Source organism: Phalaenopsis equestris, unplaced genomic scaffold, assembly GCF_001263595.1.
Source record: "Phalaenopsis equestris unplaced genomic scaffold, ASM126359v1 Scaffold000597, whole genome shotgun sequence".
NCBI classification, from domain to species: Eukaryota; Viridiplantae; Streptophyta; class Magnoliopsida; order Asparagales; family Orchidaceae; genus Phalaenopsis; species Phalaenopsis equestris.
The window spans coordinates 49,415-65,786 of NW_018165037.1; the positions used below are offsets into that span (position 1 = coordinate 49,415).

Consider the following 16,372-nt stretch of genomic DNA (forward strand, 5'->3'; position numbering starts at 1 on the left):
TTGGCGCCGCCCCAGTATCGTTGCGATGCATGCACTTCATCCAACGCTGCTCCAGCGAGCGGCATCTTCACATTATCCATGCTATCTTCCTCACCCACGGCTTCCACCACCATACCGTCGCCATCAGCCGCCTTATCCTCGCTGCGTGCTCTCTTCGAACCACCACCGGCCTCCTCTACGCCTCTCTCATCCTCCGACACTCCCCCGCTCCTCCCAATTCCTTCATCTACAACACCCTTATCCATGCCCACGCTCGCGGCCCCGAGCCCCATTGCGCCCTCCATTACTTCTCCATGATGCTTCGCTCTCCCGAACCCTTCTCCACTCCAGACCACCACTCATTCCCCTTCGCACTTGCCGCTTGCGTCGCTGTCCCTGATTTCTCCTTTGGTACTCAGATACAGGCAATCGTCATCAAGAACGGCCTCGCCGCAACTGATCATTACGTTCAGACGGCCGCCCTTAGACTTTACGCACAGGTCCAGGACGATCTCATTCAAGCGCGGAAGCTGTTCGACGAAATTCCTCAAACGGATGCGGTTCACGTGGACGTGCTTATGAACGGCTATCTCCGACGCGGGTTCCCGTTTGACGCTTTGGAACTCTTCAAAGAAATGTTTGTGGATGGTTTGATCCCGGACAAGCACGTCATTACCACTGCCCTTACGGCTTGCTCACATGCAGGGGCTCTAAAAGAAGGTGCTTGGATCCACATGTGTTTATTGAACGAACACCCTGGTTTTTTGGAAGATGCTTTTATTTCTTCGTCTCTTGTAAGCATGTATGCAAAATGTGGCTGTATTGAGGAAGCTGTGAAGGTGTTTGATTCAGCGCCAGAGAGAAATTCCTTCATGTGGGCTTCAATGATTGGGGGATTCGCAGTGCACGGTTTAGCAAATGATGCTTTTTGTTGCCTCAACCGGATGAAAGATGAGGACGGTGTGAAGCCGGATGGGATTGTGATTCTCAGCGTTATGGCTGCTTGCGCTCATGCTGGTCTTGTAGATGAGGGCTTGAGGTTGTTGGCTGAAATGATTTCACGCTACGAAGTTGTTCCTGAGCATGAGCATTACAGCTGCGCTGTTAACATGTTATGCAGGGTAGGCAGGCTAGCTGATGCATTGGAGCTCATCCGCCGGATGCCAATGAGGCCTCTGGCTTCTGTTTGGGGTTCACTGTTGACGGGTTGTGGGATCCACAACAATGTTGAGCTTGCAGAGCTTGCGGTGGCGGAGCTTCAGACCATAAATGGGGAGGGTGAAGATGATGATGGTGTATTTGTACAAATGTCGAATATATTTTTGAATTCAAATAAGCTGGAGGATGCACGGAGGATAAGGAAGTTGATAGGGAGGAGAGGGGTAAAAAAGACAGCTGCTTGTAGTGAGATTGAGGTGGATGGTGAGGTCAGTTCATTTGTGGCAGGAGATCCGCTGCACCCACAGCTGCTTGATATTTGGTCAGTTCTGAATATCTTCAGAGATCATGCAGGAGATGAGCCTTGGTTTGAGAGTGGAGACTTTGAAGTGGGAGTTCTGAGTTTTGGATAATTTTTGTTCCAAAGGAGGTGACAAAATGGTTATTGATCAAGATACTATCAACCTATCTTGTTACTTGAGCGCTGACTCCTTACAGATCTACTAACCTTATGAGGGTCATTTTGAACTCAAGTGGCTTGAAACTCAAGAGTTCAAGTACCCGGTATCCTCTCTTATTTGGCTGCCTGTAATTTGAAGCATTCTTCATTACTGGCATTCAATAATCGGCCCTACTTGGTGGCTCCCCTTTTTTTCTTTATTTATTTGTCTACCATTTACTTTTTTGTTCTCATTGGTAGCTTGCTCTTTCCATTCTGATTTGCATTTGGAGTTGATCTCAAGAAGATTGGGCTCCAACATCAAGGATGTTGCTTTTGGTTTGTGTTCGCTTCCTACAAGTAAGGTGAAGCTTGAGATCTAAGGCGTCAAAGTTTTGATAGAATTCAAGGTGATTCCTGCATTTTATCAATGCGGTAAGTGGCGATTAAAATTATATGAAGTTATGTTTTTATTATTTATTAGATATGACTCATATGTCATAAAAGGGATAGATGCTGGGGCTGAGCGGAAGATTCTATTTAAATCAGAGTTTTTTTTTTATGTGAATGGAGAGTTTTTTTTTTAATGTGAATGGAGTGTGAGGTGTTGGGGGTAATTTATTAATTACATATTATACTCAAAGTTTTCTTTACTGTTCTTTCTAGATTTATAAATAGTTCTATTTGCAAAGATCCTTGTTAAATCGTGTTCTCGTGTGTTCTTCTGGATTTGTGTCGAGGTTTTCGGACGGATAGGCACAGGCGAAGGTTTTGCGGTTTGACGCTTTCGCAGAGGAAATTGGGAGAAGTTCCATTGATCCGGGAAGAATAAGAAGAATGGAGTTCGCGCTTTGGCGAGGGCTTCGGTTTGTGAATCGCGGCATTCTACCCGGAATTCTTCCGCCTGCGACACCAGGGGATTCGCGACCAGCAGAGGGAGTTCGGCGGATTGCGACGTTTTGGCCGGAAAGGTTCGCAGCGGCAGACCAGATTCGCGCGCGATTCGACAGCGAAAGGAGTTCGTGGCTTCGGTACAGGTACAGCAGGAGTTCGCGAAAGGCTTGGATCGCGACGCAGAAGGGTTTCGTGACATATTCCGATTCGGCGCAGTGGAGGGAGTTCGGCGGATTGCGACGTTTTGGCCGGAAAGGTTCGCAGCGGCAGACCAGATTCGCGATTCGACAGCGAAAGGAGTTCGTGGCTTCGGTACAGGTACAGCAGGAGTTCGCGAAAGGCTTGGATCGCGACATCTTCCAGCTACAGGAGAGGTCGCGACGCAGAAGGGTTTCGTGACATTTTCCGATTCGGCGCAGTGGAAGATGCGATTCAGCACAGGCGAATTCGATAGAGTAGTTCGGGTTTTCGTCTGCGATCCGAGGGTTTCTTCCGCAGGAGCAGTTAGAATAGGAGGAATTGGAATCGATTTATTTTCTTTGCGTCAAGAAAGTAAAGTTTTTTAAATTCAGTTAATTAAAGTAAATAAGGAAGTTTAATTAAACAAATATTTCAATCTTTTTTTTAAAAAAAACTTAATGAAGGGATTTTTTTAGAAAGATTCTCAACAAGTAATTGCAGAATAATTTGTTGCAAGATCAATTTCAAATGATAATTTCTGATGCAAAATTCGAGGTGGTGAAGTTCGATGAAACTGATAACTTCGGATTGTGACAAACAAAAAGTAAAAGATCTGTTGGCTCAACAAGGAATCTTGAAAGCTTTGCGGACAATAAAACCAAATGTCATGTTGGATGAAGATTGTGAAGAATTATAACAACGAGCGGCAGCAACTATACGCCTATGTCTGACAGATGATGTTTTTAATCATATAATGAATCTAAAATCTCTACGGGAGGTATGAAATAAATTGAAAATTCAGTTTATGGCTAAATCTCTGACGAATAAATTATATCTAAAGTAAAAACTGTATGGGATGAAATGCAAGAAGGTTTTGATCTGACGCAGTATGTTAATGATTTCATTCAAATAATCACAGATTTATTACGGCTTGATGTGACTAATGAGGATAAAGACCGAACAATTATTTTTTTGTGTTCACTGCCTTCTTATGAACACCTGGTGACTACTCTTACATATGAGAAAGAAACTATCAAAGATGAGATTACTGCAGCATTGTTGACTCACAACCAATAGAAACAGAATGCAGGGGAAATCTCATGGACAGCTTATATGTGAAGGGTAATCAGGATCGTGACAAGAAGAAAGAGAATGAGAGTTCTAAAAGGTGAAATTCCAGATCCAAGTTCAAAGGCAAAAAAATAATTCATTGTTACAATTGCAAGGAGTCAGGTCATATGAAGAAAGATTGTCCAAAGCTCAGGAAGTAGACTGGGGAGAAAGGTGATGGATCATCGAAGTCTGTAAATGTGATGCAAAGTGATAATTCAGATTACAGTAATGACGATATGCTTTCAGTATCATCAACTCAGTTCACGGATGCGTGGATTCTTAATTCAGGATGCTCTTATCACATAACACATAACAGAGAGTGGTTTACTTCATACAAGTCAACTAATTCTGGCTCAGTTTATCTAGGTGATGATAGATGCTACAATATTATTGATATTTGAGAAATCAGAATTAAGATGTATGATGACGCAGTTAGAACATTATGTGATGTCAGACATATTCCAGATTTGAAGAATAATTTGATTTTTTGGGCACTTTACATAGAAATGGTTTTATTCCCATATGAGGATAGTAAAATCATTAGAAATGTTAAGGGTGCACAGACAGTGATGAAGGAAAAGTTAACTGCATGCAATATCTACAAAATGTTGGGGAGTATAGTTGTAGGTGGAGTTCATTCGGTGAAGTCAGATGATGATAGTACAAAACTATGACATATGTGTCTGGGTCATCTCAGTGAACTTGGGATGGCGGAATTGCATAGAATAAACTTGTTGCATTGTGTTAAAAGCTGCAAACTCGATATTCGTAAATTCTGTGTTCTTGGAAAACATACTAGAGTCAGTTTTATGACCGAAAAATATAAAACTGAAGGGATTTTTGATTATGTGCATTCTGATGTATGCGGCCCTACCAAAAAATCGCATTGGAAGGATCTCAGCATTTAATTATCTTTATTGATGATTTCTCTAGTAAAGTTTATGTGTATTTCTTGAAATATAAATCTGATTCTCTAAATTCAAGCTGTGGAAAGCTGAGGTGGAGAACTAAACTGGCAGAAAGATCAAGTATTTGAGGTCCGATAATGACACAGAGTACACAGATTTGCAGTTTCAGAAGTTCTGTGAGGAGCATGAGATTCTGAGACATTCTTCAGTGCGCAAGACACCACAACACAATGGTGTGACAGAAAGGATGAACAAGTCCTTAACTGAAAGGGCAAGATGCTTGAGACTGAATGCAGGACTTCCTAAGAGTTTCTGGGCAGAGACTGTGAATATGACATGTTATCTCATCAATAGATCACCTCGGGCATCGTTGGGTGGTAAGGTCGCAGAAGAGGTATGGACATGTAATATAGTTAATTTCGATTATTTAAGGATTTTTGGTTGTCTTGCTTATGTGCATATACCTGGAGATGAAAGATCTAAACTTGATGCAAAATCCAAAAAATGCATCTTTCTGGCTATAAGAAATGTGCAAAATGATACAAGTTTTGAGATTCGATTGCAAAGAAGATGGTGATCAGCAGAGATACAGTTTTTGATGAACAGTCCATGTTACAACATAATCAAGACAAGGTGCAAGGGAACAGTTCTAGTTCAGATGTAGTGCAGATAATTTAGAACAACATCAAGAAACAATTGAGAGAGTTGACTGTTTAAATCTAACACCTGGTGATTCAATTCCAGATGATCTGCAGAATTATAATCTAGCCAAAGACGGGCAGAGACGCACCAATATAATACCTCCTAACATATTGGGTTATGAAAACTTGGTCTCTTGTGCACTTCTCATAAGCAGCGATGATCCAACCACTTTTCATAGAGCTATCACTAGCCAGAAGAAAGAGAAATTGTTGGGTGCAACGGTTGAGGAGATGAAGTCTTTGCAGAAAAATTGCACATGGGAGCTAGTTCAACTTCCTGAAGGAAAGAAGACTAATAGGTGCAAGTGGGTGTACAAAAGAAAATCAGCAGTATCAGAAAAAGAAGGGAAAAAACTCAATGCTCGACTGGTAGAAAAAGAATTTTCAGAGCAGAAGGGGATATATTATGATGAAATTTTTTCTCCTGTGGTTAGACATACTTCAATCAGGGCAGCGCTTGCATTTGTAGTCATTTGAGATTTGTATTTGGAGCAGATGGATGTTAAAACTGCTTTTTTGCATGGTGATCTGGAGGAGCAGATTTACATGTAGCAGCCAGAATGTTTCACTCAACCTGGACAGGAGCATCTGATTTGTAAGTTAAAGAAATCGTTGTATGGGTTGAAACAGCTCCAAGACAATGGTATAAGCGGTCTGACTTTTATATGATTCAGATTGGCTACAAGAGATTTGAATATGATTGTTGTGTTTATGTGAAGAGCCTTGATGATCGTTCTATTATTTTTCTGTTACTGTATGTTGATGATATATTGATTGCTGCAAAGAATATGAATGATGTCCGTGGTTTGAAAGTTTTTTTGAGCCAAGAATTTGACATGAAAGACTTGGGTTCTACGAAGAAGATTCTTGGAATGGAGATTCATCGAGACAGAGGCTCAAGACGATTATGTTTATTTCAACGAGACTATGTTGAGAAATTGTTTGACAGGTTTGAGATGAGCAAAACAAAGCCTGTAAGCACTCCTTTGAGAAATTATTTTAAGCTTTCTTCATAATAGTGTTCTAAACAGATACAAAAATCGAAGACATGACAAAAGTTTCATATGTCAGTGCAGTTGGCTGCTTGATGTATGTAATGATATGTACTCATCCTGATTTGACTCATGATGTTAGTCAAGTCTGCAAATACATGATTAAACCTAGAAAGCGACATTGGGAAGTAGTCAAGTGGATTTTCAGGTATCTGAAGGGTACCGTAAGACATGAAACTATTTTTGACAGACAGTAGAATGATCTTTAAGTTGTGGGGTACGTTGATTCAGACTATGCAGGTGATTTGGATGACAGACTGTCTACAACTGGATATGTGTTTACTCTTGGTGGAGGGCCTATATGTTGAAAATCAACATTTCAGTCTATTGTGACATATCTACAACTGAAACTGAGTACATGACAGTAGCTGAAGCTGCTAAAGAAGCGTTATGACTTACTAAGCTAGTAAAGGTACTGGGAATTGAGCAAGGTGGAGTTCAGTTCTATTGTGACAGTCAGAGTGTTATTTATCTAGTTAAGAACCAGGTGTATCATGCGAGAACCAAGCACATTGATGTCAGGTATCACAAGATCTGAGAATTGATTGCTTCTGGTGAGATATTGTTGCATAAGGTTCATACTGATGAAAATGCAGCTGATATGTTGACCAAGTCAGTTACTACCAACAACTTCTTGCATTGCTTGAACTTGTTGAATGTTTGCAGTTGTTATAGAAGCATGCTGGCCCAATCCACTTCTGGTATGTAAAAAACTCCATGACGTATTTCTCCTAAGGGGCTGGATATTCGCTTAGGTGGAGATTTGTTAGATATAACTCATATACCATAAAGGGACAGATGCTGGAGCGGAGCAGAGCAGAAGATTTTGTCCAAATCAGGGGAGTTTTCTTATGTGGGTTGGGGGTGCGGTACAGGAGTAATTTGGTAATTACATATCGTACTCAAGTTTTCTTTTACTGCTCTTTCTAGAGTTATAAATAGACATGTTTGTAATCCTTGGTTATTCTATTTTGTATCCTTATTTTGTATCCTGTACTATTTTTTTTGTATCCTGTACTATTTTTCTGGATTAGTGGAAAAGTCGTCGCTCTGCTCCCGATGACGTAAGCATCTTTGTCGAACTTCGTTAAATCTCTGTGTTCTTCTGAATTTGTATCGATTTTATTTTTTTTCGCTCTAATTTCTCAACACTATTATTTTCTTAGAGCATTCAATAACAAGTTTTATTGAACTAGAAATAATAATATCAAATGACTTTTAGTTCTAAGCAATTCAAGAGTTTTATTCTTTTTTTGTTGATTTCACATGTAAATGTTAGAAAAAATGAGAGAATTGTTGAGTTTTGGAGCCCGGTCCGACCATTCCCACTCCTGATCGCGAAACATCGCGCTCCTGATCGCGAAACATCGCGCCCCCGCTCCGGCTTCCGCTCCCGATCGCTCCCAACTCCCATTTTCGCCTGGCGTTGATTCGCGAACAGCGCCAACCGCTCCCGCCTTCCTCTATCGCGAAACGAAGCATCCCTTCGCTCATTATAAGCCGCGAACAGGCAGTAGTTTCGGGTGGGGTGTGTGTGGTTCGAGCTTCAAGGCTTCTTCGTCGGCAGTTTTTGGCGTTGGTGCGCAGTAGAAGGTAGAATAAGAAGAAATGTATCGCACGACTATCCTTTAATTTCTACGACACAGCCGGTGCAAGAAGTAGTTCCTTACGGTGAAGGAAGAAGAAAGAAAAAAAAGAAGATTGTTCTCCATTGGATTCTTCTTGGTGGCTTGTGGCAGAAGAGAATTTGAGTTTATTTCTCTTATAAGTTTATTTTTTTCGGTGTATATCGGTATAGAGAGAGAAGAAGAGAGAGCAACGATGTGAGAAATTCTTCTTGTAAGTCGAGACGATCGACTAGTGTAAATTCCTAGTAAAATCCTCTGCAACTCGGTGGACGTAGGCAATTTGTCGAACCACGGAAATTTGTGTGTTCCGCTGTGTTACTATTTTCTGGTGTGAATTTTCTCGTTTTATTTTTTTGCTTCCTTGTCTATTCTTCTATTTTATTTCGATGTATTTCAACACCTGAATGATTTCAACACTATCAAAAATCAATTATCGACTATTGAAATTGATTTTGATGATGAGATACGTGCGCTGATATTGTTGTCATCATTGTCAAATAGTTGGGAAGTCATGAGGATGACAATTAACAGTTCTGCAAATAAATCTAAATTGAAATGTGATGATATTCGTGATTTGATTTTGGCTGAGGAAGTGCGCATGAAAGACTGTGGAGAGATCTCAGGTACGAGTTCGACGCTGAATGTTTATTTCAGATGGAGATGACAGTACATGAACTCAAATAAAGGGAGATTAAAATCAAAGTCTGATCAACAGACAACCTGCTGGAATTGTGACAAGGCTGACCACATAAAGAGGAACTGTAGAAATCCCAAGAATATCCAGAATGATAGCGCAAATATGGTATCTGAAGAAGTACAAGATGTATTATTGCTGACAGTTCGTAGTTCTGTTGAAGATGAAAGTGAAGAGGAGAGTGGGTCCGGAGCACTCATTCTTATTGTTCCAGAGACAGATGGTGGAGAACCACAAAGTAATGAAGAAATCTTGCAAAATGAAAGTTCGAGCAAGTGGGAGCCGGTAGAACTTCCACCAGGGAAGAAGACATTACACCAAGTAGATGTACCGGGTGAAGACTAATCGTGATGACAGTAAGATGTATAAAGCTAAACTTGTTAAAAAAGGCTTTCAGCAGATGAAGGATATTGCTCATGCTATGAGAGTTATAAGCAAAGACAAGAGTAATTAAAGAAATAGCTTGGAGGTGCAAAGCTATGTTGACTGAGGGTGTTACTCTTCAGAAATTGAAGTTGTGCACAACTTCAGTTGGTCATCTGATGTGAAGACAGAGACTTTGAGTTGCAGATGTGGAGGATTCATGTTTAAAGAAAATGATGACACCGCCAGTGGAGGAGATCAATTTGAGGAAGGAGATGTTGTCTGTTTACCGGTCTCCAAGTGGGAGATTCGTTGAGTTTTGGAGCCCGGTCTGACGGCTCCCACTCCCAATCGCGAAACATCGCGACCCCGCTTCCGCTCCCGATCGCGAAAGGTTGCGACCCGAACTCTCGTTCCCGCCTGCGTTGATTCGCGAACAGTGCCAACCACTTTCGCCTTCCTCTGTCGCGAAGCAAAACATTCCTTCGCTCGTTATAAGTCGCGAACATGCAGCAGTTCCGGGTGGGGCATGTGTGGTTTGAGCTCCAAGGCTTCTTCTTCTGCAGTTTTTGGAGTTGGTGCGTGGCAGAAGGAAGAAGAAATAAGAAGAAGATTGTTCTCCATTGACTTCTTCTTGGTAGGTTGTGATAGAAGAGAAATTGGAGAAAATAATCTTCTTGGTATCTTGTGGAAGAAGATTATTTCTTTTGTAAGTTTATCTTCTTCGGTGTATCTCGGTGTAGAGAGAGAAGAAGAAAGAGCAACGAAGTGAGAGATTCCTCATGTAAGTTAAGACAAGTTGAGACGATCGACTGGTGTAAATTTTTTAAGTAGTAAAATCCTTTGCAATTCCGTGGATGTAGTCAATTTGTCGAACCACGTAAATCTGTGCGTTACGCCGTGTTACTGTTTTCTTGTGTTTCTCGTTCTATTTTTTTTGGTTCGTCGTCGATTCTTCTATTTTATCTCGATATATCATAACAATAATAATACTAATTTTTTATATTCACTCACAAATTAGAAGAAGTATAAAAAATGATCTTAATTTACTAAAACTAAATGAAAATATGACACTAAATAAGACTCAATGGAGAAAAAAGATTCATGTAGCCGACCCCACGTAGTGGGATTAAGGCTTTGTTGTTGTTGTTGTTGTTGTACTCACAAATTAGAAGAGTAAATAACTTATGGTAGACAAGTTACCTGAAAATAGAAAGAAAGCTGGAAAACAAAAGAGATTTTTGCAATTCAATATGTTATAATTCAAACTATGAAAGCTACAATTACTTTATTTTCTTTGTAATGGCAGGATGACAATATTTGGAAAGGCAAAATAGACATCAAATCGGCTATCACGCTTGTCAGAATCGTGCAGCCATATAGGACAAGTTACTGCTAGAGTGGTAGTTGGCTAACTACATCCTGGTTGCTGCATTGTGTATGATTTGTTGGGATCTGGATCCCTGGGATTAATGGACGTAGGATGTAGCAATGACTGTTGCAAGGATGGCCGAATCAAGTTGAGAATCTATGTTGATTATTTATAGTTTGAAAGTAAGGTTATTGAGTTGTGATTTATCCTGGTAAGAATTTCAGCAATCTGAAGTTTTGTTGGTGTGCAATTTACTTGGATAATTCTTGATCAAAATGTTTTTTTAAGAAAGTGTACATCACTTTTTTTTCGATCATGGTGGATAAGGTTCTTAATTATTTTAATATTAACTTGGCTATCACACCATATTATCATAAATTTTGTAGGGCAAGAACTATAGTTTTTGAGAAAATATTTAAGCTACATGCCTTCTCAAGTACCATAGGCTTATGACTAATTTTTTTTGCACTACTCAACACTGCCACAGTATTTTTTGCTTCTCCACATAACTATGTTTTTCATATGAATAAGCAATGTCTTAATGTAAATTTATAATATACCATTGACCACTCGGTCAGTATTAGTGAATCTTTTAAAACTTTTATTTGTCTTCTTGAATAACAACTCTTTTTTCTCATCTTTGTGAGATAACTTAGTACCTTGTATGCGACATCAAGGTGCTCTTTTGTGAGTTTATTTATAAGCTGACTAATAACACTAATAGTTAGCATATATAAAGTTTTGTATGAGAACCATAGATGAGTTTTCCTACTAATTTTTAGTGACTTCTGTCAACTAAGATATAATCCCCATTGAAACAATTTTGTTTGATGGATCCATTAATGCATTTCTGGATTTTCATATTCGGTCAGCATTAGTGAATCTTTTAAAACTTCTATTTGTCTCCTTGAATAACAATCCTTATTTTATGTGTCTTTGTAAGATAACTTAGTATCTTGTATACGACATCATGATGCTCTTTTGTGAGTGTATTCATAAACTAACTAATAACACTAATAGTTAGGCATATATAAAGTTTATTTGAGAAATATAGGTGAGTTTTCCTACTAATTTTTAGTGTCTTTTATCAACTAAGATATAAACCCCTTAGAAACAATTTTGTTTGATGGATCCATTGATGCGTTTCTAGATGTACATCCAGCTCAATCAACATTAATGAATCTTGTAGAACTTCTATTTGTCTCCTTAAATAACAAACCTTTTTCACGCGTCTTTGTGAGATAACTTGGTATCTTGTATTTGACATTAAGATGCTATTTTGTGAGTTTATTCATAAACTGACAATATAACACTAATAGTTAGACATCTATAAAATTTTTTATGAGAATTATAGATGAGATTTTTTTACTAATTGTTAGCGTCTTCTGTCAACTAAGATAAATCCCATGGTAACAATTTTGTTTGACGAGTCCATTGATACATTTCTGAATTTACATCTAAGCATGCTAGTTTTATGTAATAAGTCAAAGTCATGTTTTTATTTCGAAACAGATATCGCTTTGCTTTATCTTGCTATTCTATGCTTGGGAAACATTTTAATAAACCAAGCTCCTTAATTTTAAATTCTTTAACTAGTATATATTTCATTTTGTATATTTTCATTTCTTTATGATCTTTGCCTGAGATGATATCAATCTATACAGTTAAGGTAGGCATTTTACTTTCATGTTACCTATTGGCTAATAAGGCAATGTCAGATCGTCCTTGAGAGTATATATGCATTCAGTCACCATCAGGGCTATTAAAACGGCTCGTTGTTTGCGAACAATTTATGTTTGGCTCGTTAAGAAGCTCGCGTTTGATTCGTTTGCTAAACAAACAAGCCGAACATGAACAAAGTTTTGTTCGTTCGTGTGTGTATGTGTGTGTGTGTGTATGTGTGTATGTATGTATAAATGATGATTAATATTTTTAAATAATTTAATTGACTACAAGACTACATAGATTTATCATCAGCTAAAATTATTAATTTAAAAAATAGAAAAAACATATTAAATTATATTTAAATGATGTTTTAATATAAATAATAAAATTTAAATCTTTCCCCAACCCCTGACACCCTACGACTGCGCGACTAAGGTTGTCAAAATGGCTCTGTTCGAGAACAACTCGTGTTCCGCTTGCTAAGCAAACGAGCCGAACACGAACAAATTTTTTGTGTTCAATGTAAAAACGAGCCGAACACGAACAATGATATTTTTTGAAAAAAACTGAACACAAGGTTAGTCTTGCTCGTGTTCGGCTCGTTTACACCCCTACTCACCATAATGAATCTATAGAACCAAGCTTTTCATGATTTAAGCTACATGGAAACTTATTAAGCATCCGAACTTAATGCACTTTACTTTTACTTTTAAATCTAGGATAAATTGTTATATAGATTTCATCCTCTATATCCTCATTCAAATATTTTTTTACATCTAGTTGATAAAGCGACCAATACAGACTAGCAACAAGAGAGAAATAAATCTAATAGTGTTCATTTTAACAACGTAGGCTTAGGTTTATGATAGCTGATTCCATGGGTTTGAGTGAAATTTTTTACCACTAACTTTGCTTTGTTTCTATTGTCACCTTCATCAAACTTACATGTTTTGTTGAAGAGCCATTAGCATTCAATAGATTTCTTCTCTTTGTGAAGATTTGAATATTCCACCTACAATTTCTTTCAATAATCTAGATTTGTGCATGAATACTATTTTTTCAATCAAGTTCGTTCAATACTTTTTGAATGTTGCTTGGAATTTCTGAAATGCTTGTATTGAAGGCATAAAATTTTTAGAGATTGTTTGGCATAGTAAATAGAACAGCAGATTGGATGTGCAGAGTAATTTCTTATGCTTTTCTTGAGAGCAACAGTATTTATATTTAGATCATCATCAAAATCCATATTGTTTTATACTAATGATATGATGTTAGGGCCTGGGTCAAACATTTGGCTTAATTAGAAAAAATGCTTTATTTCACCTTGTCAGTTAACTAGTGTCATCGCTAGGAACAAATAATCCCTTTGTGCTTTGCTCGTGTGTGTTCTTTGAAAGCCTGAGAGTCAAGTAGATTTAGAAGCTATATAAGATGAGACATTAATAAGGCAGGATTGATATCCTCAGAAAACTTCTATTCACAGAGACAATTGATGTTCTGCCTCATCATATACAGCTTTGAGGAAGAAGGATTAATATTTGAAGAAGGTTATATCCATAGTGGTGTGTTTTTTTTAGTATTAGGAATATAGAATATTTTAATCCATGTTGGTGAGGAGATTAGCCCATAAAAATATATTTTATGGCTTTTGGATATGATTTTGTTTATTGATGAAATGGAATGCGCACACACAGACAATTGAATGCTCTGATAGGTATGATGCAGATAAATCTATATGTGGTATGGGTATGTGTGAGGGTTTAATAAGGAGTTTTTAATTTCAGAAATCTTGAATGCATTTTAATGAGATATGCAACTCTGAGTACCTCTCCTTCTAATAATATTTTGAAACAATTTTAGTTATCATAATTGATTTAGCATTTTTAGAAGATATCTAATTTTTAACTTTCTTCTATATTTCATTCTGTTGAAGAGTTAAAATACAAGAGATTTAGGGAATAATTTCTTGTTGGAGGAGGTATTCTACTATAATGGATTGAAATTATTCTTGCTTATTGTCAAGGAATTAGGCTTTTATGAGATGGAGTTAGAAACCATATTTTGTTTTAGGCTTGTCTTTAATTAGAGAGGTTCAAGTAATTTAGATGTGGTCATCAACAAAAGATATAAATCACTTAACACCTTAGATATTGTTTACCCAAGATGGGCTTATAATGTCACTATGTATCAACAAGTTAAGAAGCTTTACAAGGATGTTTAGGATAAAAAGTTCAAATTTGTTTATATAATTGACAAGCGACACACTAAAATGCTTTAGTCTATATCTATGAAAGGGATGATAATATATTCTTTAGGTATTTAAATAGGATTATTAAGGTGAAAGTGCCACAACATAATAATGCATTCATTAGAGAAATATACATATTGAATACTTTTTTCTCTCATCATCAGGATTTCTTTCATATTTTTGTGGGCGGAGATCATCATTTTTATTTATCTTGCTAATTTATTCTTTCCGAGTCATTAACCTAAAATTCATAATTAATAAAAAAAAATTTAATAATGCAAGTCATATCTTTGATATTTTGGTTAATTAATAATAAATTGGAAGAAGCTTAGGAACTAAGAATCAGAGTGAAGGATGAGAGAGTTAGTGACATTAATGTCCCGATACAATTTACTTGCAAGGTTAACACAATGACAAGTTTGATTGTATAATCTTGTAATATACAGATAAAGAGTTTGAAACAAGGAGGCATCCTTGATCATATGATCAAATGCTTCAGGGTTAATGATCAACGATTATGAATTTCTATTTTAGACATTTAAATCATTCAAGACTACTTCAAAAAAAAAAAACAATCACAGTGATGATATTTCTAGTGTAGAAGATTTTGATTGGAATTGGATAATAGGTGAATTGGAGAAAGTTTCTTGGTTATTAGTGTTGCCATGAGACCTTGATTTCTTTGGGATGTAGAACCATAGGAGAGTCTTCTCTTCAAGACCATTTTGTGTTCAACCATCATCATGGTATTTAAAAAATAAAAAATAAAATTTGACGAAGCACGACGACTTAGAAATCTCCGACGATAGAGATTGAGAATAGAGAATGAAGAATTGCTTGGATAACATGTTGAAAAGGACAAGGAAAGAATACTAATATTTCATATCCACGAAGTAGGAAAATTCCATAATTTACTAAAGACACAATCTACCTAGAAATAAAGAAACCTACATACACTCAAGCTATTAATTCCTTTCTTCATAAAGGTTGGACAACAATATTTGGAAATTCATGGTGATGATAGTAATAGAGTTGAATGACACCTCCTAAAAGAGCTTTTCAGGGTGGTGGGCAGCCCAGGACTTAAATACTGTTTTTCGGTCATACATCTATCTGATGTGAGATTTTTTGTCCGTGACATTCTCCTCCACCCAATCACGTGATGCTCTCATCAAGGATCGGCTCCACCGAGTGTTCCACTGGATCATGAAGAGTCCACACACCTGACAGGCAGTAATCTGCTATGATACCACTTGTCATCTCCCAAAAGAGCTCTTCGGGGTGGTGGGCAGCCTAGGACTAAAATACTGTTTTTCGGCCCTACACCTAACCGATGTGAGACTTTTTGTCTGTGACATTGAGCTCCGAACCAGGAAGGAAACCAATTGTCTTGATTGTTTGAATCCAGATCCATACTGGGAAAGTAATTGTTGGAGAGGCAGCTGGTTGGTTATTGTATTTGGCATGCTATGCTGGAGGTGGATCTGTGAGATTAATTGCAGCTCACGCAATACCCTAGGTGCTGGATTTCCATAGGAACATTAATGATTGTAATACGAATGTTGTTGAACATCTAAAATCAATTTTACAGAAAAGCTACGACCCATTTGGGATCACCTTTTTTTTTGTTATGTTTTACTTTGTTTGAAAACATATTTGGTTGTGTAGTTATTTATAAAAAGGCTCAAAATATCATTTAAGTGTTTTGAGCGATTTTAAAGACAAAGTGATTCATTATTAAATACAAAAAATAAAAAAACATATAAAAATTATACTAAACAAATATATTTTAAAAAAAATAAAAAAAATAAAAAAAAATGATGTCAGACAGGGCTAAACTTTTAAGGAAGTAAATGAATCACATTTAGGGAAAACTTAATCGAATCAAGTGGAATATTTATTTATTTAAGCATATTCATTTATTTTATATTGAGCTTGAGCTTTACTTGAATATGGCTTGAGTTTTAAAACATTGCGC

General features: G+C 37.4%; 1 protein-coding gene across 2 annotated transcripts; it reads left to right on the plus strand.

Moving 5' to 3' along the window:
• Positions 1–26: 26 nt before the first annotated feature.
• Positions 27–10,728, plus strand: LOC110029595 (putative pentatricopeptide repeat-containing protein At3g28640). Of its 2 annotated transcripts, none has more exons than XM_020731949.1 (3): positions 27–1,701; positions 1,838–1,986; positions 10,419–10,728. In XM_020731949.1, the coding sequence occupies exon 1, from the start codon at positions 30–32 to the stop codon at positions 1,548–1,550; it is 1,521 nt and encodes a 506-aa protein (XP_020587608.1). In that variant the 5' UTR covers positions 27–29; the 3' UTR covers positions 1,551–1,701; positions 1,838–1,986; positions 10,419–10,728. The 2 variants fall into 2 exon arrangements, with proteins under 2 accessions (XP_020587608.1, XP_020587607.1); XM_020731948.1 differs by having other exon boundaries at positions 1,838–2,011; positions 10,419–10,727.
• The last annotated feature ends 5,644 nt before the right edge of the window (positions 10,729–16,372 follow it).

Excerpts from the sequence above, each read along its gene's own strand:
- LOC110029595 (XM_020731949.1), top strand. The coding sequence starts at position 30 with ATGCACTTCATCCAACGCTGCTCCAGCGAGCGGCATCTTCACATTATC.